This window comes from Lissotriton helveticus, chromosome 2_2, assembly GCF_964261635.1.
Source record: "Lissotriton helveticus chromosome 2_2, aLisHel1.1, whole genome shotgun sequence".
NCBI classification, from domain to species: Eukaryota; Metazoa; Chordata; class Amphibia; order Caudata; family Salamandridae; genus Lissotriton; species Lissotriton helveticus.
Window position 1 is genome coordinate 80,818,149 of NC_136060.1, and position 22,891 is coordinate 80,841,039.

At 47.6% G+C, this 22,891-nt stretch overlaps 1 protein-coding gene across 6 annotated transcripts in view; it reads right to left on the reverse strand.

Moving 5' to 3' along the window:
• The window catches only part of ZDHHC2 (zDHHC palmitoyltransferase 2), a 647,387-nt gene that overhangs the window by 122,646 nt on the left and 501,850 nt on the right, over window positions 1–22,891 (reverse strand). For 3 of the 6 annotated variants that reach the window (XM_078678138.1, XM_078678136.1, XM_078678135.1), the window contains one exon: window positions 16,774–16,872. The exons of the other annotated variants lie outside the window; for them this stretch is intronic. In XM_078678138.1, coding sequence (XP_078534264.1) covers window positions 16,774–16,872 — 99 coding nt within the window. The remainder of the gene's footprint in view (window positions 1–16,773; window positions 16,873–22,891) is intronic. 6 annotated transcript variants of the gene reach the window in all.

Below are 22,891 nucleotides of genomic sequence, written 5' to 3' on the forward strand. Positions count from 1 at the left end.
CTGGGGGTTTCTTCAGAGGGACGAGGTTGTCGGCGCAGTTGGTGATCCACCGTGTGAGGTTGTGCGCTGTGTCATTGGTGTCGGGGTTGTCGGCAGGTGGGTTCTGGCTCAGTGATGTGGTCAGTTGGTCTGTGGTGACTTTGCTCCAGCATCTGCGGGGGATCTGCCGTGTCTGGTGGTGACAGATGGTCTTTTTGAAGGTGAAGTGGACGCAGCTGTGATCGGTCCAGTGTAGTCCGGAGGAGTGGCTGAAGGAGACGTGGTTGCTGGCGGAGAAGATGGGGTCGATTGTGTGGCCGGCGAGGTGGGTGGGCGTGTCCACCAGTTGCTTGAGTCCGAGGCTGGCGAGTTTGTCGAGCAGGGTGGTGGTGTTGCTGTCGTTGTTTTTCTCCAGGTGGAAGTTCAGGTCCCCTAGGAGGATGTACTCTGGAGAGGCTAGGGCGTGCTGGCTGATGAATCTCGCTGAATTGTGTATGTGGGCCCGGGGGTCTGTAGATGAGGGTTCTTCTGAGGGTGGTCTGGGGGTCGGTGTGGATCTGAAAGTGTAGGTGTTCGGCGGCGGTGAGTGTGTCTTCGGCGTTGGTTGTGACGCTGATGGTGTTCCTGTAGATGATGGCAACTCCTCCTCCAGTTTTGTTGACGCGGTCCTTCCGGGTGATTTTGTAGCCATCCGGGATGGCTATGGCGATGTCGTGGGCCGAGGAGGTGTTCATCCAGGTTTCCGTGAGAAAGGCGACGTCTGGAGCCGTTGTGTCGAGGAGTTCCCAGAGTTCGACGGCGTGTTTGTGGACGGAGTGGGTGTTGAGCAGGATGCACTTGAGGTGGTTGTTGTTGTTGTTGCTGTGTTCGGTGGGTGGGGGGCAGGTTCGGAGGCAGGTGAATTTGCAGGCTTGGCAGGTGAAGGGTCCGTGGGTGCGCTTAGGGGTGGCTTGATAGCAGGCGGGTGGTCGGCCGGTGTTGACTGCGTTGAGGGCTGCGGAGTCTTATCTCAGTCGGGTAGCTTGTCTTCGGCGGGGCCTGGGGTTCTGGCGCTGGGCGCAGTCCAGGTGCAGACGGGCGCAGACGGGCTTACCATTGGCGCGCCCGCTGCGCGCGTCTGCTGTGCGGTCGCTTCGTGGTCTCCATAAGAGGGGAGCCGGGAGGGAGGAGCAGCTGGGGGGTGGGAGCGGGGCGGCGAATAGGCAGTGAGGGGGCGGGGCTGCAGGGAGGCAGCGGCAGGAAAGTGCGAGAGGGGCGTCTGGGGGAGGGCGAGCGCTGGGTCAGCAGCCTGAGGGCGAGCGCTGGGTCAGCTGGGACAGCAGGCAGCAGGAGCAGCAGGCAGCAGTGGCGTGGGGGCGACCTAGCCTGAGGGCAGGATCAGAGGTCGCTCCCTGCGCCGCTGTGTCGTCCCCTTAAGAGGGGAGCCGGGAGGGAGGAGCAGCTGGGTGGCGGGAGCGGGGCGACGAATGGGCAGAGAGGGGGCGGGGCCGCGGGGAGGCAGCGGCGGGAAAGTACGGGATGGGCGTCTGGGGAAAGCGAGCGCTGGGTCAGCTGGGTCAGCAGGCAGCAGGAGCAGCAGGCAGCAGTGGCGTGGGCGCGACCTAGCCTGAGGGCAGGATCAGAGGTCGTAGGATATGACAGACATCAGAGTATTCACAATCAGTTTGTGGTAGTAAAGAAAGTTCATCCCCTCCAATTTCATTCAAGATTCCTTGGTGCGGAAGGTGAAGGCCTGCATCAACTCTCAGAAATCTGAAAAAAAATGGGGTCCAAACTTGTGACATGGACCCTGTGACTCACAGTATATTCCATCTTTCCAATCACACACATTCCAAAATAGTGGAAGAGTGCTATGATTTTTCAAAATACGTTAGAATTAAATCAGACAATCATGGCAATATTTTCTGATAGGCTGCTTAGAAAATCATTCAATAGATTATGTGGGAGGATTCAATGCTGGCCTAATGAGAGACAAATGATCCTGTATTGCTAGCCCAGGTTTAATAACTGAACTGGAACTGAGGATTAGCACCAGAGATGTAAAGTTTTATTATAAAAACAGGTGACTCTGCAAATAATTTTGTTTTTGTCCCTGCAAAGGCCTAAATACAGTGTCTGATACAGTCAGAGAGCTAACACCTGGTAGGCATTAGATCAAGAAGGAAATGGCCCTTCTTTATTATCTCCCATTAGAAAAGCTTTGGAAAGTACTTGCAGTAAAAAGTGAGCCATCCATATCAATGACTTACAGGTAGATTCATCAAGTATGTTGGACTTGGCCCTTCTGGCAGGTTCACCCCTAAACTTTTTGCTTGTAATGGTGACCTGGTGATGGTGATTTTTGGGTTCTGCGCACTTTCACTGTGTCCCAGTGGAAAGTGCGTGCGCACTCTGAGTGCATGTGATGAGATAGGCCTGCCCTCCCATAGGAATGCATGGGGAATGTATATGTCCCTGGTAGTTCCTGATGCGTGGGGTGTACAGGCTCGAGTCTGGTATGTGCGGACTCGTGTGATTGAATGCTGCAAAATGATGTATGCGGCGTGTGTGTGTCTAGTGTGGAAGTGCCACTTCTAGACATGGCTATGTGTGTACTGTGAAGGTGCTGGCGTGTGATTGGCTGGAGCTGGCTGGGATGCCAGGCTCCATGAGTCATGATGGGTATGCCCGGTGGTGAGAGTGGAGATTAGCATGCTGATGGCTGGGGAGGAGTGCACCTGGTTCCTGATGGGGCTGGGCTATCCCCACACAATGCTGGCTCCGCCCCCTGTGGTGCGTCTAACGACCCTAGCCTTCCCAGTGAATGAAAGGGGTGGTTGGGCCATCAAGGGTGCTCCAAAACCAGCTGCGACTGGTTTCTCCCCCACCCTGCACCTACAGACAAAGGAATGTGGTGTATAAAAATGGGGCTGTGTCCCCACACAAACTGTTCTCTGCAAGGATCCTGCCTGAGGGGGCTGCTGCTGTTGCTGGGCCAGAGGACTGTCACTTGGGCTGTCTCCCTGCCTGGAGACCCTGTGAGTTGGCTCTGGGCCCAGCCTTGCCCCCTGCCTGCTGCATTTCTTGAAGGGCTCTTGCTGTACTTTTGGAGCCGGAAGCGCTTTATCTTTTCATAGCGCTTGGGAGCGCTTCATATTGCCCTGCTAGCGCCTGGGAGCGCTTTATTGATGAAAGCCGGTGCCCACCCGGCATTTGCGCCGTTCTTGGCCGATCAGGGAGCCCCCTGGCAGGTGCCCACCCTGCCAGGGACATTGCCGCCCAAGCGAGTGCCCACCTCCCTGTATATTTAAACTTAAACGGGTGCTCACCCCGCCTTTATTGTCCCTTTGAACCGGGAGCCTACCCCGGATTGCCATCGACCAAGCGAGCATCCCCTCGGGCCGCCGCTCTGCCCACGGCGACCCGGAAGCAGCTAACTGGCCGGCCAAGAGTAGCGCAGCCCTGAAAGAAGGAAGCGGAAGTCCCGCCCCCGCAGCCCGAGAAGAGGAGCCTGGAGGCACAGGCGGAGCTCCGGTGTTGCAGAAGAGCCCCGCAGCCCCCGGCAGAAAGGACACCGCTGGAGCCTCGAGGAGCGGTAAGCTCCTGTGCCACGATCCAGCCGGTGAGTGACGGGCGGGAGGGAGCACGGAGAGAGGCAGAGCCACGAGGGCTCCAGGCACCATTTCTAGGAGAGGGGGCGCCGGGGCACATTGCCGGTGCCTGCCCCTCCCCTTGAGCAGGAACCACTTGAGGCTCGAGCCGCAGAAGCTCTGGGGCACCTTTTTATTCTGGATTCCCCCAGAGGGGGGGCTCCAACCAGGCCGCAGTTGCTCCTCGCGTCACGAGGAGCTACAGGGGGCATTCCTTTCTTCCGGGTCCCCCTGAGAGGGACCCCAACGATACCAGAGCACAGGGGAGGTTCGAGCGGCCCCAGCTGGCAGCGGGCCGCTCCCCCCCCCACTAGGGGCATAGTGGTTTCAAGAGCCCTGAGGGGCTCCAGGGGCATTTTGGAGAGCTCGAGTCCCCCGAGTGGGACTCCCGCGACCTGGGCATATTTGTTACGAGCCTGAGAGGCTCCAGGGCACCACACTTGTTTAGTCCAGAGCCCCTGAGAGGCCCAAGCCCGCCTTGTTTGCATTTGAGCCTGAAAGGCTCAAGGGGGCATTTTGATTTACTGAGAGCCCACGAGGGGCTCAGGGGCCATTTATTTACTCAGAGCCCAGCGAGGCTCCAAAAAGGGGACAGTCATTTCTACAGTGCCTGTGAGGCTCCCACATCGTGTTTGCCCCGTCATCTCCAGCTGCCCAGCACTTCGTGGGCAGCTGCCACGTTTAGGTCCCTGACTTTGGGACACAGGGCATCCTAGCACCACAAGGCCAGTTGGCCTAGGGACAGTCACAGGTGGTGACTTATGTGAGTTTGGCGCAATTGTTCTTTTGATGCACCTCTGAATGTGTTATTAATGCGTCATGTGCCTTGTTCCTTACACCGCTGAATGTATTGTTGATGCATCATGTGTTTTCCTTCCTTACACCGCTGAATGTATGCTTATGCATCATGTGTTATGTGCTTACACCCCTACAGGTATTGTGATACGTAGGTGGTTGTTTTTCTCCTAGTGCAGGTGGTGCTAGTGAGGTCCTGGTTACCAGTGATTACTGGTTATGTGCTATTTTCTGCTACAGTGATTTTACCTTCTATATTTTATATTCTAAGTGCTATTTCTAAAAGCGTTACTTCTAAAAGTGCTGATTCCTGACAGTGGTCCAGGTGGCCCTGTCATGTACATATCCCCCTGTAAATTCTGCCCGTGCCTGTTGGCACATTGTAAAGTGTGTGTTTTTATCTAATGTGTTTTGGTGTAATACAAAGGCTATTTTTTTTATATACCCTTGTGTGGAGTTTCCTTTGTGGTGGGCCCTGGGTGTTGTTGCTGGGGGGTGCATGCGCAAACACTTAACTCACATCGCCTCCGAGTTTAGCCTTGCTGCTCGCGCCACGTTACCTAGAGGGTGAGCAGGGGTTATCTTGGCGTGTAACTCCCTTGCCCTGACTTGGGAGTGGTGATCTCTGACTGACTTTGGCGCAAGCCCTGGACAGCCAGGGATCCCATTTCTAACAAAGCATTTTTGGGAGCGCAAACGATGCGAATCGCAAAATTCGGCCGTTTGCTCCCGCAAAAATGGCATTTGAGATGCATCAAGGGATCATGCACTCGCAATTTAAGAATTCGCAAATAATTGCGAGTTCTCAAATTGCGATTGCATTTAAGGAATCGCAATTTGCGATTCCTTAAATGCAATGCATAAACCATTCCAAGATTGCGAATTCGCAATCTGGGGCCGCTATTTACCACGAAGTCTAACTACGTGGTAAATAGCAAAAACTTAGAAAAATGCACTTTAGTGCATTTTTCTAAGTTGTATGTTACACACACACATGTCCTTGGGACATGTGTGTGCGCAACACCAGTGAACATTACCATTTCAGGGGTGCAACAGGGTGTCCTTTGGACACCCTGGCACCCTTGAAATTGCTTCCTTATTTGCGATTCGCTAATTGCTAATCGCAAATAAGGAATGACTCCCCATTCATTCCTATGGGCCTTAAGGCCCATAGGAATGAATGGGAAAGCCATTCCTTATTTGCGATTAGCAATTAGCGAATTGCAAATAAGGAATCAGTAGAAATCGGAAAAAATATTGCGATTCCTACATGCATCCCGCTTTGCGAGTCTTTAATAGCGAATCCTTAAAATTCGCTATTAAGGACTTGCAAAACATGACTTTGATGAATCTGGGAGTTAGTCATTTCCATTGGCCAGTGAAGTTCGAAAAGGATGTGTGCTTGGGCCTTCTATTCTCCACATTTCTGTTGACCATCTTTCTAAGTAACATACATTGGATCCTAAAAGCCACCCAGACCGATGGTTCAAAAACTAATAATCTTGAAACCCCAGTTCTCCTCTTGAATAAATGAATTAAAAAATATATATAGAGCCCAACTTCTGCTTCGGAAGCAGTGTCCTAGTGTTTGCATGATATCAGGTAGGATCGGAAGGTTGCAGCTCACCAAATAGCACTGTTTTTAACTATGCCTTGAACAGGCTTTCACTAGAAATGGTATGAAGGGAGGGTGGGAGAGCGTTCCAGATACTGGGGGCAGAACGAGAAAGACCTGCTGCCAGATCTGGATTTGCGGAATCTGGGGATGCACAATAGGGTTTGGTTACAAGAACAAAGAGCCCTTCTTGGAGTGTAGCGTTTAAACCTGTCTTGGATAAATCTAGGACCCTTCTGGTGGAGTGCTCTATGAGTGATCATAAGCATCGTAAATTTGATCCTAGATTTGATCGGAAGCCAGTGAAGTACTTTGAGCCCTAGTCTGATGGAATTATGCTTGGGGATATTCAGAATGAGCCTGGCTTCGGCATTCTGTACATGGTGCAGACAAGACAGCAGCTTCTGGGGGGCACCAAGATAGAGTACGTTGGCATGGTCAAACTTGGAGGTGATAAGTGCATGTACAATACCCTCACAAGCGTCTATGGGCAGGTATTTTTTAGGAGCTTTCTCAAGGATTTTAACAGACCAAAGCAGGTAGCTGAAGAAACCTTGACATGGAGTTTGAAGGGAAGAACAGTGTCTGTCATAATCCCCAGGTTCCTGACATCTGTAGCACTGGTGGGGGAAGGCCCTAGGTCAAAGGTCCAGAGACACAGTATGCCAAGTGGAGAGGACGATTCAAACATCAGAATCTCAATTTTGTCAGAATTGAGTTGTAAACAGATGTTATGCATCAATCGCCGATGGGCGCAAGACAGCCCCAAAAGTCCTGATTTACAGTATGATTGAACTGGTGGAAGGATAGCATTAGTTGAGTATCGTCCGCATAAGAGACAATGTTCTTCTCTGCATCGAGGTTACCTCTGAAATATTCAGTGACTCCAAGAAGGGCTAGTTCCATGCTGAAACCAGCACGGAAGCCCGACTGGGTAGGATGTATAATCTTGTTCTATTCCACATAGCTGGTGATCTGATGGTTAACCGCATTTTGTAACATCTTGTTGAGATGAGGAAGGAGAGAGAGGGCCTGTAGTTACTCAGGGGGCATGGGTCAGCATTTGCTTTTTGTAACAGTGGAATGTAATGTAATGTAATGTAATGTATGTATACTTGTAAAGCGCACTGTTACCTCGTTACGTGGTGTCCTGGCGCTGTATACCGCTGGAATCACCAGTGCCTTTTCCTAACTTAGAGGCACATCACCATTTTCCAAAGACTGGTTAAAAGGGCAATAATTTGTGAAATAATGGCAGGTGGCGCTTTGTTTTTTTTTTGAACATGTTTTATTGACATTTTCACATTTTTCATATGTTAAGTACGCTTATAATTTTTGCATCACGTTTGTTACATACATATTATACATTTCTACATCAGCTGTTTATGTGTGAAGTAATTCGGTTAGGCAATCTTATGCCTAATGTAGGGAATGTGTCTGCATGCACTACTGTTCATGTTGCAGTATGTTTTGTTGTGACTTGCGATGCGAGTCCTTCCTGTGTGTTCCAGTCTGAAAAACTACCGGTATACTTTCATAGCTGTTAACTTCAGGTCTAACTTGGATTAACTGTAGAGGGTTATATGGGTTATGTTCAGGCGGGGGTATTAGACTTGCCGATTATTATGATGTTAGCTATATGTGTCTAGGTTTGTGAGGAATCTGTAGCAGCTTCTATTGGTCTTTCCTGTATAATCAGTGTCTGTGTGCGTCACAATGCGGAGTTCCTGATTTCGGGCTGACTGGTCTCTCTGTGTGTTTCTTCAGATGCATTCTGGGTCATTTGGGCTATCTGGGTCTGGGATGCCGTAGGTGATTCGTCATGTGTTGTTTGAATTGGTGTAGGAATTGAGCCCATTCCATGGATATATGAAGTTTACGTGTCCCTCTCACTACTTTACTTATAATTGATTCCTCCTCTGCTGTGCCCAATTTTTTCACTGCCCCCACCCAGGACGCCATAGGGAGCCCGCCGGAGGGGAAACATCCTTTACAACGCAACTTTTGCCACGCAGTGCCTTTACGACGCAACTTTTACAACGCAAACCATTACAGCGCATTGCGCTGGGGGGCGCTCTAGGATAGGGAATAGGTTTAATTTACTATCCAACACCTTCCCTACTATCCACGGGGACTGGAGTTGGAATAGTAAATTAAACTATTCACTATCCAGCACCCCAAAGCACTATGCGTTGTAAAGGCATGCATTGTAAAAACAGCGTTGTAAAGGCATGCGTGGTAAAAGCATGCGTCGTAATGTCATACATCCCCGCCGGAGTCCTCCAGGACATGGCTAATTCTTTTTTTGCCAACAGTAATTACAGGGTTATGAAGCATTCTGTACCTTGTGTGTCTTGTGTCTTCCGCCACGGGAAAACTCTGTGCGCAGGGTTCCAATGTGTTCATGCCTGGTAGGCCTGTGGTTTCCTGCAATGCTCCGTGTACAGAACCCCAGTATGATTGCAGTGTCGGGCAGCTCTAAAACGTGTGCTGAAAATTTGCCTCAGGGGCTCAGCAGCGGGGGCACAGGAACTGTGTGTCTGGGTAATATCGTTGGAGAAGTTCTGGCGCTAAATATGCCCTGTGAAGGATGCAAAACTGTATGTTTTTAAATCGCGCATTTCTGGATATCTTTTTGGGGTATTCTATTGCTTGTTCCCACTCTTAGTCATGACCTAAATCCTCTTCCCATGTATGTCTCAGTGGGTCCAGTGATTTGACTGTAAGTTCAAGGATGGCTTTGTAGAGCCAGGTGACTAAATGTCTGTCCACCCCCATGTGCAGGATAGTGTGTATTACTGGATGTGTCTCGGGTTCCCCTTCATTTAAATTCCGAAATGGGCAGTAGCTGGCAATAATTTGTCTATGCCCTGGGGGAAGATCATAGTCTTCCATTAGTTGGTGGTATGGACATAATTGTCCGTCCTGGAATAAGGATTCCATCTCAGTCAGGGCCAGACTGGCCGTAGCGGGCACCGGGCAATCCCCCAGTGCGCTGCACGAGTGGGGGCCGGTTTTGGGCCCCTGGGGGCCGTTTTTGTTCCAGGGCCGTTTTTGCAGCATAGCTGCAAAATCGGCCCTGTAACAAAATCGGCCAAAAAACGGCCCTTGCAAAGAGTTTGGCGGCACCCCCAACCCCACGGGGGGAGGTGGGGGCGGACGAGCTCTTTGCCAGGGCCGGTTTTTGTTCCCAGTCCGGCCCTGATCTCAGTCAGCACGTGATCTTTCTACACCTGTAAGGTCCGGGTTGTATAATATTTCTCACTCCTAGGCAGTCCTATCAGTGGGAGCAGTGGAGAGTAGAGGGGCTTCCCTGCGGACATGAGATGTAATCTCTGCATACATGTGCGAGCTATCATTAACGGTAGTGGGTACGTTTGTGTGGGTTTAGTGGCAGGTAGCAATAGGCAACGGATTGCTGGCACTGGTATTTGCCCAGCCTCAGTAGTGGTTTCTCCCAGATAGCACTCTGCCATCCAGTACGCGAGCCACTGCAACTGTGCAGCAAAGAAATATGCCTCGAAGGATGATGGGGCCCCCAATCCCTCCGGATTGGAGGGCAATTGTAATTTTGACGACACCACCCTATGTCGGCCTGTGCCCCAAATTAGAGAGATACGTAATGAGTCTAACTCCCGAAAAAAGGAGAGAGGAGGAATGACCGGAAGGTTAACAAAATGATATACTAATCTGGGCACTATAATCATTTTAGCCAGGGCCACTCATCCAATCGGGGCCAATGGGAGCGTTTCCAAAAGCCCACTGCCACTCTTATTCCGGCCAGCGCCTTACGGTGTTTTCCCTTATATATGTCGCTAGGGGAGTGATATAGTCAGATACCCAAATATAGGGGGCCATTCTCGCTCCAGGCAATGGTCTGGTCCCCTATTGTAATGGTCTGGCGGTGAGGCCCAGGCTTAATGGGTAGATTGTGGATTTTCCCTAGTTTAGTTTAAGCCGCAACGCTTCTGAAAATTCCGTTAGTGTTGTCCAGATTGGAGTCAGGTATGCGGTGATGTCGCGGACGTACAGTAATAGATCGTCTGTGCACAACGATACACTGTGGACCGTGCCCGCAATTGGAATATCCCAGTTTCTCCCTCCTGACGCAGACAAATCACTAGGGGTTCCACTGCAAGAGCAAATAGTATTGGGGAGAGGAGACACCTCCGCTGTGTACCCATCTCTACTTGAAATGTGGCTGAAATGTATCATCCCAGTCGTACTCTCGCAGTGAGGTTTGTGCATAATAGTCACATGTACGTTAGTAGAGTAGGGCCCAGACCCACTCTTTGGAGAGCTGCGAACATGAAAGGCCATGTGAGTGTATCGAAGGCCTTTTCCAGGTCCAAAACCAGGCACGTGGCCCTTGGTTATTTGGCGCTTGCTCCATCCTGGACATGGAACAGCCTACTTATGTTCTGTGAAGTATTTCTTCCTGAACAAATCCACATTGATCTGGGTGGATCAGTGGTGGAAGAATATGAGTATATCGGTATGCTAGTATCTTCCCCAGAATTTTACAGTACGCTGTCAGTAAAGTAATGGGTCTGTCTGAGGCCAGGAGTTTTGGGTCCCAATTCAGTTTCGGAAATGTCACCAGGATTAATTCTCTAAGTGAGCCTGGGAGTTTGCCTCGCTCTAATGCATCATCTTACATCTCCGCTAAGTGGGGTACCAGTAGGGTTGAGAAGGTACTATAGTATTCCAGTGGAAAGCTGTCCATTCCAGGGGCCTGGTTACGTGCCAAGGCCTGGATTGCGTGGGTTATGTCTGCAGACATTATATTTGTGTCCAGGGATGCCTTCTCTGCTGCTGAGATGCCTGGTATGTTTTAGGGACCTAGGAAATGTTGTATTGCCCTCTGGCTGTGCTGTGCCAGGTTTTATATAGCTGTGGAACAGTTGTAGTATTTCTGTCTGTGAATGGATTAGGTTCCCGGTCGGGTCTATTATTTCTGTAATAGGTTTTATTTCTGTGTCTTGCCTGGCCAACCATGCTAGGAGGGTCCCAGTTCTGTCGCCCTCCCTGTGTGCTCTTGTCGCAAACGCTTTGACATTATATCTATGCAGATCCAATAATGTCACCGCATATGCCGTTTTGGCTGCCGCCACCTGAGTCGGGGATCCCTGTTCGCGTCTGCCTCTTTCGTTGTGGTTGCCAATGTGGTTTCTGTCCTTATTAGCACCTGTTCTAGTGTTTTCCTGACTCCCACTGTTTGCTGTATGCACTCTCCCCTGGCAACCACCTTAAATGCTTCCCTTTCTAATAGTCCAGACGCTGTTGTAGCCTTATTTGTTGTGAAATATTCTCATATGCTATTCCTTTGCTCGTGTCGGAACACTTGATCAGTCAGGCATTCACGCAGCAGTTTCCAGGTAGGTACCGGAGGATGGGGCTCCATCTGAGTGTCAAGATATGTGCATCGTGATCCGAGAGAACCCTACCCAAGTAGTCAGAGTGTTGAATTTTGGGGACTATTGTTGTGGTACAGAAGAATCTATCTAGTCTTACCCGCAAGTTGTGAGGAGTGAAATGATTGGGGTTTGGATGGTGGACTCACCATGCATCCGTAAGTGCCCAAAGCGCAGCCCATGCTCGGTGGCGTTCTGTCTGTTTGTGAGTTGGAGAGTGTATGGGCGGGAGATGTGAGCCATTGAATGGAAGTGTATTGGGCTAAAACTCCTGTAAGATGATCCCAGAATTTGTCTTGCTCTTTATTGGGGGCATACATACTGCCTATGAGTATTGGTTATTGGTTGCCCCTCTAGGAGTCCCACCAGGAGGGTATATCTGCCTTCTTTATCCATTGCTCTCCTGATTTCCTAAAAGGGAGTACCCGGTCTGAGCCAGATCAGCGACCCTCTTGCAAAAGTCGAGTATGTCGTGGCACACAGGGTCCCTCACCATTTCCTACGCAGGAGATTTGTCTCTTCTGCTGTTAAATGCGTTTCTTGTAGCAGAGCTATCTGCTCTCTTTGTCTCTTGATGTATGAGTTTATGGCGTACCTTTTGCTCACTGTGCGCATGCCCCTGACATTTATTGTAAGGAAACTGATTCCCGTGTTTGTGGTCTTATTGGCCTTGTTTTGCTGTCTTTGTGATTTGGTGTGCTACATCACAGGCGTATGTTAGTTCCTGGTTTCTCCCCATCTTTAGATAATTTATTATTCTGTGATGGTGCTCCCCACCTGTAGGGTGTGTTTGGTAGTGAGAAAGGGATTCGGCTGGGGGAAAGGGTGTAACTTTGCATGGGGAATTGATCCCAACTGAGCGGACCTATTTCTCAAGGCGATACCTCCAAACTAAACATTTTGCTTCTACTCTAGTGCGTTATTGAGGGGGCGTGGCTTCCTTCTTTTGCTATATGTTGCCTGTGTGGCCCGTTATAGCTTGTATATGTGGCTGTGGTGTCGGTGGAGCTTTCGCGTGTCCCCCTATTGTGTTTGCTAGATAGGTGTGTGCTTGCCTAATTTGTTTATATCAATGTCCACTGTCCTGTCATTGTCTGTCTGCAAGGGCTGGGGGTACGCACCAGTTATGTTGGGTACATTCATACTATTGCTTGCAAAAGTCAAATAAATGTGTCCGCCGCCTGCAGGTTTACCACTGGTGGGGTTATTGTGCCTTCTCTGGAGGTATTGTCCTCTTCTGATGTGAAGAGATGGGGACCTCTATCTCTTTCCAAGCTTCATGCCGTCGGACCCAGTTCTGCCGCCGCCTGCAGGGCCTTTCTATGTTCTGCTATTATTTGTTCCAGATCCGGGGGTTCCTTGATGCTGTCTCTGTTCTTGTTCCTGACTGTTGCACGGTTGTCTTCTTCTGGTGTCGCCATTTGCCTCAGGATTCATGATTTCTTTGTCCGGTTTCTCGTGGCCCCTTGCCGTGCAGTTTTTGTTCTGTCCAGTCATATTCTTCTTTCAGGTCAGTAAAGAAGTTTGTGTGACCTTGCTGTATGATTTTTAGTTGAGCTGGGAACAAGAGGGTGTATTGGATATCTCTTTGTCGCAGCATGTGCTTAACCTCTGGGAATGATGCAGGTTGTAGTTGCAATGCCCAGGAATAGTCAGGGAACAACTTTACTTCGTTGTCTTCTACTCGAATCGGTCCCTATTGTTTGGCTGCCCGGAGCACTGCGTCCCTATCAAGATAATGTAGGAGGTTTAGTAACAACGGGCAAGGCGGGGACTCAGAGGCGGTCTGCGCGCCTTGAACTGATGTGCCCGTTCTACTGAGAAGTAGGGGATTAGCTCCGATTCCTGAGTGAATGATTTGAACCAAGTCTCTACATACCCTATGGGGTCTAGTACTTCTATTCCTTCAGGTAAGTTCAGAACTCTAATGTCACTTCGCCTTGAGTGCCCCTCTAGGTCTTCTGTTTTTTCCTCCAGTGTCTTGACTCTCGTTTGTAGATCTCTCAATAGTCCCTGCTGCGATTTATTCTGGAGTTCTATTGTTTGGATGGTTCTCTCACTTGCTTTAATTTTGTTGGCTAATTTGCGGAGATCATCTCTGAGCAAATTGAGATGAGTAGCCAGTGCTCAGAATTTGTCTTCCATGGTGACTCTGGAATGTTCTATGGCTGTTAGCACTCTGTTTATTTTTTCTGACACAGTTGCTGTATTTGTGGATTCCTCCTTCGTCTGGATATTTTTTGCCTCTGGGGAGGGCTGTCTCATTTGGGCCGTTGTTTGCGAGACCCCGATATTGCGTTGACGTCGCACACTTGGACTAGTTGGTGGAGAACTTGCAGTCTGTTGGTTGGCTTCTTTGCTTCTGAACTGAGGATCGCAGATTTCCTTGGTTGTCCCCTCTTTTTCTTCCTTATTTTCGTTTTATTAGCCGCCTGACCTGTTTTCTATTTCAAAGGCGCTGCCCCCAGTATTGGATGAATGATGTCTCCTTTTGTTGTGGTTTAGGCCCTGAATATATTGAGCCCGATTCACAGAATGAACTTAAGACTCAATCTTAAAGTTACTACTACTTTAGTTTTCACAGAATGCACTTACTACTTTTGGCATTCACAGAATGAACTTACTACTTTTGGTAGTCACAGAAGTTAGGATTTTGTCTTAAGTCTGTCTTAAGTCTGTCTTAAGTTTGTCTTAAGGCAAATTTAAGACAAAATCCTAACTTCTGTGAATACCAAAAGTAGTAAGTGCATTCTGTGAATACCAAAATAGTAGTAAGTTTAGGATTGAGTCTTAAGTTCATTCTGTGAATCGGGCCCATTGTCTCTCACTGCATCAGCCTGCAAGTCTTTTGAGGGGCCAAAATGGCGGTATGCTGTAATCTCCTGTGTCTCTGGGGTGTTTTCTGTGATTCCTGGGGCTTTTATTGCTAGTTTGCAGCTTTCTGCTCTTCCTGCGGCTGGGTGTTGGCACTTTCTCCACTTCCCTCTCACTTCTGACCCTCCTCTGCATAGTTTTCTATATTAGTTGCCGGTCCATCGTCCTCCGCACCCAAGGCCCGGCGCCGGGCCCTCTGGTATTTGATTGATGTGCTGCTAGTGGGTTTCTCCCTTTTATTTGACTCGGGCATGTTTTACACTTTCTCCTTTTCCCTTTCACTTATGGCCCCCCTCTGCGTTGTTTCCTATGTTACTTGCCGGTCCCTCAGCCCTCGCGCCTGAGGCCTGGTGCTGAGCCCCCGGCACTTGAGTGATGTGGGGGATGGGAGGGTGCGGGGTGTGCTGGGTTCCTTGATGGCCTCTAGTGATTATTGCCGTCTGTTCATTGTCAGATGGTTTCGCCGTTTTGTTTGGCTTCTTTTACCCCGTCCTGATACGGGCTCCGCTGGCATGGCCCTGTTGTGGGTAGCCCCTATCCCGCCTAATCCCCAGCGATGGTCTGTTCGGGGGGTCAGGCGAGATTTCCCCGCACCCTTCAAGTTGTCTGGTGGTGCAAAGATTAGTGTCTCCCTCTGCACATTGGCTCTCTACCTCCATCGGGCCAGCAGGTGTCGCCATGGTGAGCAAAAAGGAAGGGGCAGGGATCAAGAGGCGAGCCAAATTTGATTTTAAGAATTATTTGCTCAGAGTCCACTAATGAGATTGAGCCGAATGACTCAAGCTCTGCTCCTATATTGTCAGGAGAGGTGGTGGAGGTTAGCCTGGGGAGGGGGGGATCGGGCCGTATGTTGAACTTGGAAAAGATTTTTTCCACTTTAGTGTGGAAAAATTGAGAAAGGTCCTCTGCCAGCGACTTCTAGCGACTGAGAAACAGGCACACTTAGTTTTCAGGCTTCTGGCTGCAAAGTTTTGACGATTTTAAAACCGTACTGGGGACATAGTCAGTGGCAGCAATTTGAGAAAAAAATAAAGCAATTGTAGCTTTTTTGATATTTCTCCAGAACTGTCAGAGGGAAGTGCTATAAGCCCACTTGTCCTTAATGTCAGAGTTCCTACGCCACTTCCTCTCCAATTGCTTGCACTGATTTTTTCAACCTGACGGTTAGGTGTGAAAACTTTTGACGAAGGTGCGATGTGCTTACCTGGAAAAAGATGTAGCTGATTGCTACATCCATTCCTTCAGAGATGATGACCTCAATCTGAGACCTAGTTTGTGAAAGACTGGACTCAGGGATATTCTGCCAGGGTCTGCAGATGTTCATGGATTTGTTAAAACCCGATCTGGCTGAAGGAAGAGATACGTATAAAGGCACTAGAAAGTGATCTGTGCAGACTAGTGGGAGAGAGGAACAAACAGAATGGGAAGGGTAGTTGTAGAATATCAAATCCAGGGTATGCCCACCACTATGAGTGGCACCCATTACCAGTTGGGGAAGGTTAAGGTCACACATTGCCCCTCAAAATTGTTCTGCTGATCTTCAGTTTGGATCATCAATGTGGGCATTAACATCTCCAAAGACTACAAAGTTGGAATATTGTAGATAGAAAGGGCTAAGTTCAATAATAAGATTGTCAAGAGCTGAGGGACAGGCTTTGGAGGCAGTAAACTAAGGCTCCTGAGAGCGAGAAGTGTGAGGATATCTCAAAAGGAGAAGACCAGAACCTCGATGAGATCTACGCCCTCAAGTCTCATGAAAATCCAGTTGAAATGGCAATCCCACCGCCCACCCCGGTGGCTCAATTAATGTGAGTGATCGAGTAGCCTTCTGAGAGGGCAATATCTGGGGCTCAGTGGGTGTTAAGCCAAGTTTCCGTTAAGAAGAGGGTATCCCAGTTATTGCCAGTTAGCAAGTCCCAGATGCAACTTTGGTGTTTGTGGAGGGATCTTTTACTGTGATAAGACTGATATGTATATTGTTTTGGTTGAGGGAGGAGGAACTCTTGCAGCTCTGATTACGGTATGGCTCATTGGAGCTAAGGCTACACTGGTAGAGGGCAGGCGAAACTTACATGTGGAGCAATAGGAGGCGAGGCTTTCCTGTTGGGTGCATAATAGCAAGGTGCAATACGATTGAGGACAGAGTGCTAATAGGGCACTCTTACCATACTTTAGTTTTTGAGGCTGGGCAGAAAAGGCAGCATGGCTGGCATTGTACATGGTCCCTATACAGACAGCCGCAGATGGGCTTGCCTTCTTCAAGTACAATGCCATTCAGATGGTGTGTATGGCATATAACCATAGCTCTTTGCCTGCAGTCTTTGTACACTATCGTGCATTTAAAGGTTTATTAAATATTGCTACTGAAATGAAGATAAGAGACCATAGTTGTGGGACTACAAAGGTTTTCAACCTAAATATTGTATTAAAAAACGTTGTGGTAAAACATGTTCCACATTTCAGTTACCTGGATGTCCTTTCTGCTCGTACTGGTAGCTGGCAGACGCAGGCGCAGAAGAGAAAAATGATCTTGGTGCAGCAAGCATCAGCTATTTCAAGTTCTTGGCTAAGATTGGATGAAACAAAGCAATGACAGCAATTGAGAAATACACGGCACGGGCTACAGCAATGTAAGGGGCAGATTTATTTATACTTACTAATATAGAATCCAGTTTTCTGGCTAAAATTGGTTTCTTTAAAATTGGCAAAAATGTTTTAATTTAAATAAAAAATTGGCTAAAATTGGTTCCTTCAAAACTGGTTTCTTTACAGCATCTTTAAGCTTCCATTGTATACTCCATCTTTGTCCTAGGAAAAGAGGTCGCCTTGCAAGGAATTAAGCACATATTTGGGCTTAAGCCAGCTTTGCTATACATTTATATTTAGATAAATTGGGCTTACAAAATTGTTGGAATCTCATCAGCAATTAAAAAGGGCAGATGTAAAAGTGGTAACCCAGGAGTAAATTTGCTTAGTTTAAATGGAGAAAAGCATGAGTCCATTTCAACATCTCTCTTCTAGTCACCCAAGGCATATTTTCAATACTTAGATTAGGAGTTTGTCCTCTAGACACAATGACCTGCAAATGAGTAGGAAAATACTAAATATCTAATAGATGTATCAGGGAAGCCACCATATATTTTCAGTTCTTGAGACGCTTATACAAGAAGTACATTACACCCTGCTTGCAAGTAAAATATCACAAATGTGTCTAATATGCTTAACTTATCTTTTATTCTATCAAATCACTTCAGTTTCCAAGGTCACTAGACAAAACACCCAAACAAATTAACACCAATTCCTGCGATAAGTGTATTACTTATAGCAGAGTAGATGCATTAGACCTGCATTTGCTTTGAAGCGGTTAGTAGTGTGGGCGGGAGATGGACAGTACATTGTCTTACAGAAAAGGACACATTGGGATTTATTTGAGTTGAGGGTCGGGAGAATGAATTTGGATGTGGGATACAGTAACAGGATGAGTGGCATATACAGTCCCAGTACAGGAGACTTAAGAGTGAGCTACGCCGACATTCTTGAGCACGTGCTGGACTACCATCCGCGGACGGTCGATTGGGGGCCATGCCCCCCACCAAAGGCGCCTCTTGAACAGTGTTTGTTAGGCTGAACAAAGGTCAGACTGACAGACACTGTTCATTTTCAGGTCAGGCAGCCATAAGCCAGACATGCACTAAATGCGCAGGCTCCTGGCTGCCTGAGCTGAACTTTGCTGGGCTGAGGAAGTCAGAGCTCCTTTGGGTGTGACCTCCCTCAACTCAGCAAAGGTCCCTGAGCCCCTCCACTCAGTGACAAGGGGTAGCATCACTGATTGCCTCTCACATGGACGCTTCAGTTTTAAGCCCTGAAGCACCAGGGTTGAGTATCAATCAGTGACACTTCATCACAGAGTGGGGTCAGCAGTCTCACTGACCCCATCCCACTCTGTGATGATGTTGGGACTGCTTATTTCCCTCATTGGCTGACCTTAGTTATTATATATAGAATACAAAAGTTTTAAACAGCAGACAAGTGCATCCATAGATGCTTAAAGAACACATAATATTAGTGTTTCATCAGAAATAATCAAACAAGTCTGATGACACCTCTAAAGCTTTCCTATCTCGAACTTCAGCTTTGAGAAGGGAGGAGACCCTAAAGAAAATAGCTGGTGTATTCAATAGTTACAGGTGGTGCAAGGCCACTCTACATCTGCGGTGTCCAAATTATTTTAGCAGAGGTTTGAGCAAAATTCTGCAGGGATAATGAAAAAGATTGCAGAACAACATGCAATGTAATAGCGACTACACAGAGGTCCCATCAGAGGAGCAGAATAAAACTGATCCCCCCGAAGTGTCAGTTAGATTACCTGTACTCATAACCAGCCAAACTGTACCAACTCTAAAGTGGAAAAGGAGGGACCTCTCCCATTGTGTTAGAAATAGTTAGAGAAAAAAATGGGTTCCCTGCTGATAAGGTACTTATAAAAAAAACAGCACAGTATTTTCCGTTAACTTAGCCAAAGAATAGCATGCCCCTTGTCCAGGCTAAGACAGTCCAAGAGGACTTCCCTACAAAGCTGCACTTGCGGATTGACCCTCACACTAACCCAAAGTAATAATGGGGCTAAATTAACCCTGTCCTCGATGTGTCACTGATTTAGCTCCATATGCATGATATAACTGGAGGCAGTCAGTGCGAAATATAGAAGCCTCCGGCATATGCAGTTTTCCTCTAGCTGGAGGGAAAAGCTTTTATAACAACACCAAACACTGACCCCCATATGTGGTAGCCAGAACGCATTGCACATTATATAACTTTAGGAGAGATGAAATGGTCCATCTCCCCTTTGTTCTAGGGAGATTGAAAATTACTCCAGCTGACCTAGTGAGCTTAAGACATGAACTGGACAGCTGGGGCTGCCAGGAGCCCAAGGCATTAAACATGACTCCCAAATAACTAAAGTCTTTTACGCCGCACAGGGGTTTACCCTTGATGACAAGCCTACTAATATCAATTCTATCTGGCCTACAAGCCATGATCTTGGATTTAACATAATTGGTAACCAGGTTGGGGTTATCCATATAGTGGACAAAGAGGTCGACCAGCACCCGCAAAGCATTGGGAGTCTGGGCAAACAGGACAGCATGATCCACATAGAGCAATGCTGGTACTTGAGTACCAGCGATTCTGTGTGTATCAGCCGGGATTGAGGTCAGATGGGGGAAAACACCATTGATATAAAGAATAAAAAAGTAGGGGGAGCCAAGATACATTTCTGGCGCACTCCACACCTAAGACAGAATTCTGGGGATGTTTCTCCATTTAAGCTCACTGGCACCTTAGCTATCAGGTCAGAATGCAAGTTATGCAAGAAATTCACCACAGATACCTCAACACCCATATCCAACAACCTCAGCCACAACTTGGTCCTATTAACAGAATCAAATGCTGTTGAGAGGTCCACAAAGGCCAGGTACAGAGTGCAGTGCCTAACTAATGTACATTTGTTAACTATTAGTCTCAGATTTAGGCACTGCTCTACCGTACCCAGCCTCGGAGAAAACCCAAATTGGAAGGGAGAGAGGATTTCTCGCTCTTGTGCCCACTGAGCAAGAAGGTCGTAGATCACTCAACCAATAATTTTAACTGTGCTATCTAATAAAGAAATTGACCTATAGCACTTCGGAGACATACAGTACTCTGTTTTAAAAATAGGCACAATAGTCGAACGTTTCCATGAATGTGGGATGTACGTATTTAGGGAACTGGTAAAACATTTGGTGAACTGAGGGCCCCAAAGAGGAATACTGCACCTAATAAGATCAATTGGGATCCCATCAGGGCAGGGCACCTTACCTCCTGTACTCTGGTGTATAGCCAACTCTACCTCTAATAAGGATACTGTGACTGACAGTGTATTAAATAGCCTAAGCTGTAAGGAATGAATCACCTCAGCGCTTTCCTTTAGATAATAAATAGCAGAGAGCTATCAGGGGTATTTCTAGATCTAACTGTACGAATAGTATCCCAGAAAAGTTTACTATTGTTGCTCATCACAGCAAGTTCCAAAGTTTTCCAGTCTATCTTATGCAGGACCTCCTTCCTGGTTTTGAAGGCGAGCCTATATGCTTGGCGGGCAGACTGGATCTCGGCGTGACTCTCGGGGAGACAGCCAATGTTAGCCTCAGTCTCCGGTTTGCCACTGAGCAGGGTTCATCGAACCAACATGGGTCCCCCTTGTCTGCCCTCACTTGCTTAAGAAGATGTTGTTTAATGCCAGAGATAGGGCATTATAGTGAACTGACATGACATTTCCCCAAGCTTCTAGTAAGCAATTAAGAAACAAATCTGGTGTTGATTCAAGAGTGAATCCAAGATATCTAGTGGTTCTTTGAGGTGCCAGAAAAGTCTGAGGCCATCAGTAGTGTTGGGTATGGATGATACTAGTGGTAGGTTGGAGCCTGCTTAAGGGCAGCTGTTCTAAACAGACAGGGCAATGTGCCCCCATCTGTATGCACAATCTCCCCTTTAATAAAAGATTTATAAGTATAATAGTTACAAAGATGTAATCTATAGTTGATGGGTGCCCATAATTTCTAAAGATTGAAAGGGGGAACTCATCCTCACTCATGCACAGGTAAATGACCAGCCAGCTAATTTTCCCTTACTTCACTAAGGTCCCCATACGGTTCCACCACGTAATTCCCACTCTTCCAAATTATAAGAAAACTTAGATATCAGAGTGATAGTTCAGATGTCAAGCTTTTCTGTAAGAGCCCTTCAGACCTTATGGGACCAAAGTGTGAAAATTGACTATAAAATGACTGAGTTTCACATTCACAAAATATATGAACCAAACACTTCCTGAGGTCAATAGCAGAGCAGTAATGAACAGGTTTTGCTAGACTAAGGACCTCGCATTTATAGTTTGGGTGACAGGTCACCAAGTAGTTGGGGCTGCAGAGGCTCTGCGTCTGGTACCCCAGTAGCAACCTGCTCACCAGATCTAGAGCATGACAATAAATTTATGACGAAAGTACTTCAGCCACATAGTTGCAAACTTTTAATAAAATCTAGCAATGTCAGCAGACCACATGACATGATGTGGCTGGACGGACCAGGCAGCATTTATTTCATCTTCCAAAATCAGCACTATGCACCTAAAGTAACACAACAGTAAACTAAACATGCAAACATATAGTACAAAAATGACTGAATCGGCATATTACCGCACCCATCTATTCCGTAAAATAACGAAATAATACATATAAGGTAAGTGAAACCCCTGATATATGGTGGTCTCCAAAGAATTGATTGAATGTTCTGATATCAAATACCATGAGATGCTGACTCCATAAAGAGGCCCTTAAACCACCTGGGAGACCTATTGTCTCCAGCATAGGGTCCTTGATGGAACATACTTTTAAGTATGTAGATCATATTTTACGTCCATATGTGCAAACGTTACCTTCGCATATACAAGACAGCACAGATTTTTTTACATAAAGTCAGGAATGTAGAATGAGAAGATGGCTTCTTACTCATGACTCTCGATGTGTGTAGTCTTTCCGCCTCTATCAAACACTCAGACAGATTGGAGTCCTGTAGACATTTCCTGAAATCCCGTTACATCTCCTATTTCCAACATATGGAGATGTTAATTTCCATTATTAAGTTTTGTCTCGAAATTATTTTGAGGAGCAATTCTTCAGACATATACAAGGCACTGCGATGGGCACCTGTTTTGCTCCCAGTTATGCCAACCTGATGATGGGTTGCTGGGAGCAACAGGTGCCCAACCTTTATTCACAGTATGAAGACTATATGAGAATGTGGGTGTGCTATATAGGTGACCTCTTTATCATCTGGAGGAGCAGTGAGTTGCAAGCTAAAGAATTAATTGCTGACTTAAACACCAATGACTAATCTCAGATTCGAAAGGAAAATAAATTACAGCAAAATGAGTTCCTCAACATACAAATTAAAGTCCGGAACAACAAATGAACATTGTATTGTATTGTATTGTATTGTATGACCATTTCTAAAGCGCGCTGTAACCCTACGGGCATCCTGGCGCTGTGACACCTAAATTACTGACTAGGCTGCTGTACATCAAACTGAGGAGATTATACTCTAGGGAAGAGCCAGGTCTTGATTTCTTTACAAAACAGCATCAGATCCTGTATCTGTCTCCATTCAAGGGGTAGGCTGTTCCAGAGGTGGGCAGCTGCCACTCCAAACGCTTTCCTCCCCATGGTTACCCTCTTAGTTTTGGGTATGATCACGAAATTAGCTGATGAGGAGCAGAGGTTACGTTTAGGGGCATACCATCCTTCTGTATAGGTTTGGGTCCAAGTCCATGTAGAGTCTTGAATACTAAACAGAGGGACTTGAGCTGTACCCTTTGAGCCACCGGAAGCCAGTGCAGCTCTGCCATAGCCTGAGATGAGGATGACCGGCGTGGTCTCATAAGGGCAAGTTTTGCTGCTGCCGCCTAGATTCTCTGGAGTCTCTCCAACAGATATTATAGGGACTCCAGTAGCAAGGCATTGCAGTTGTCCAGGCGGCTCATGATGACACTCCTG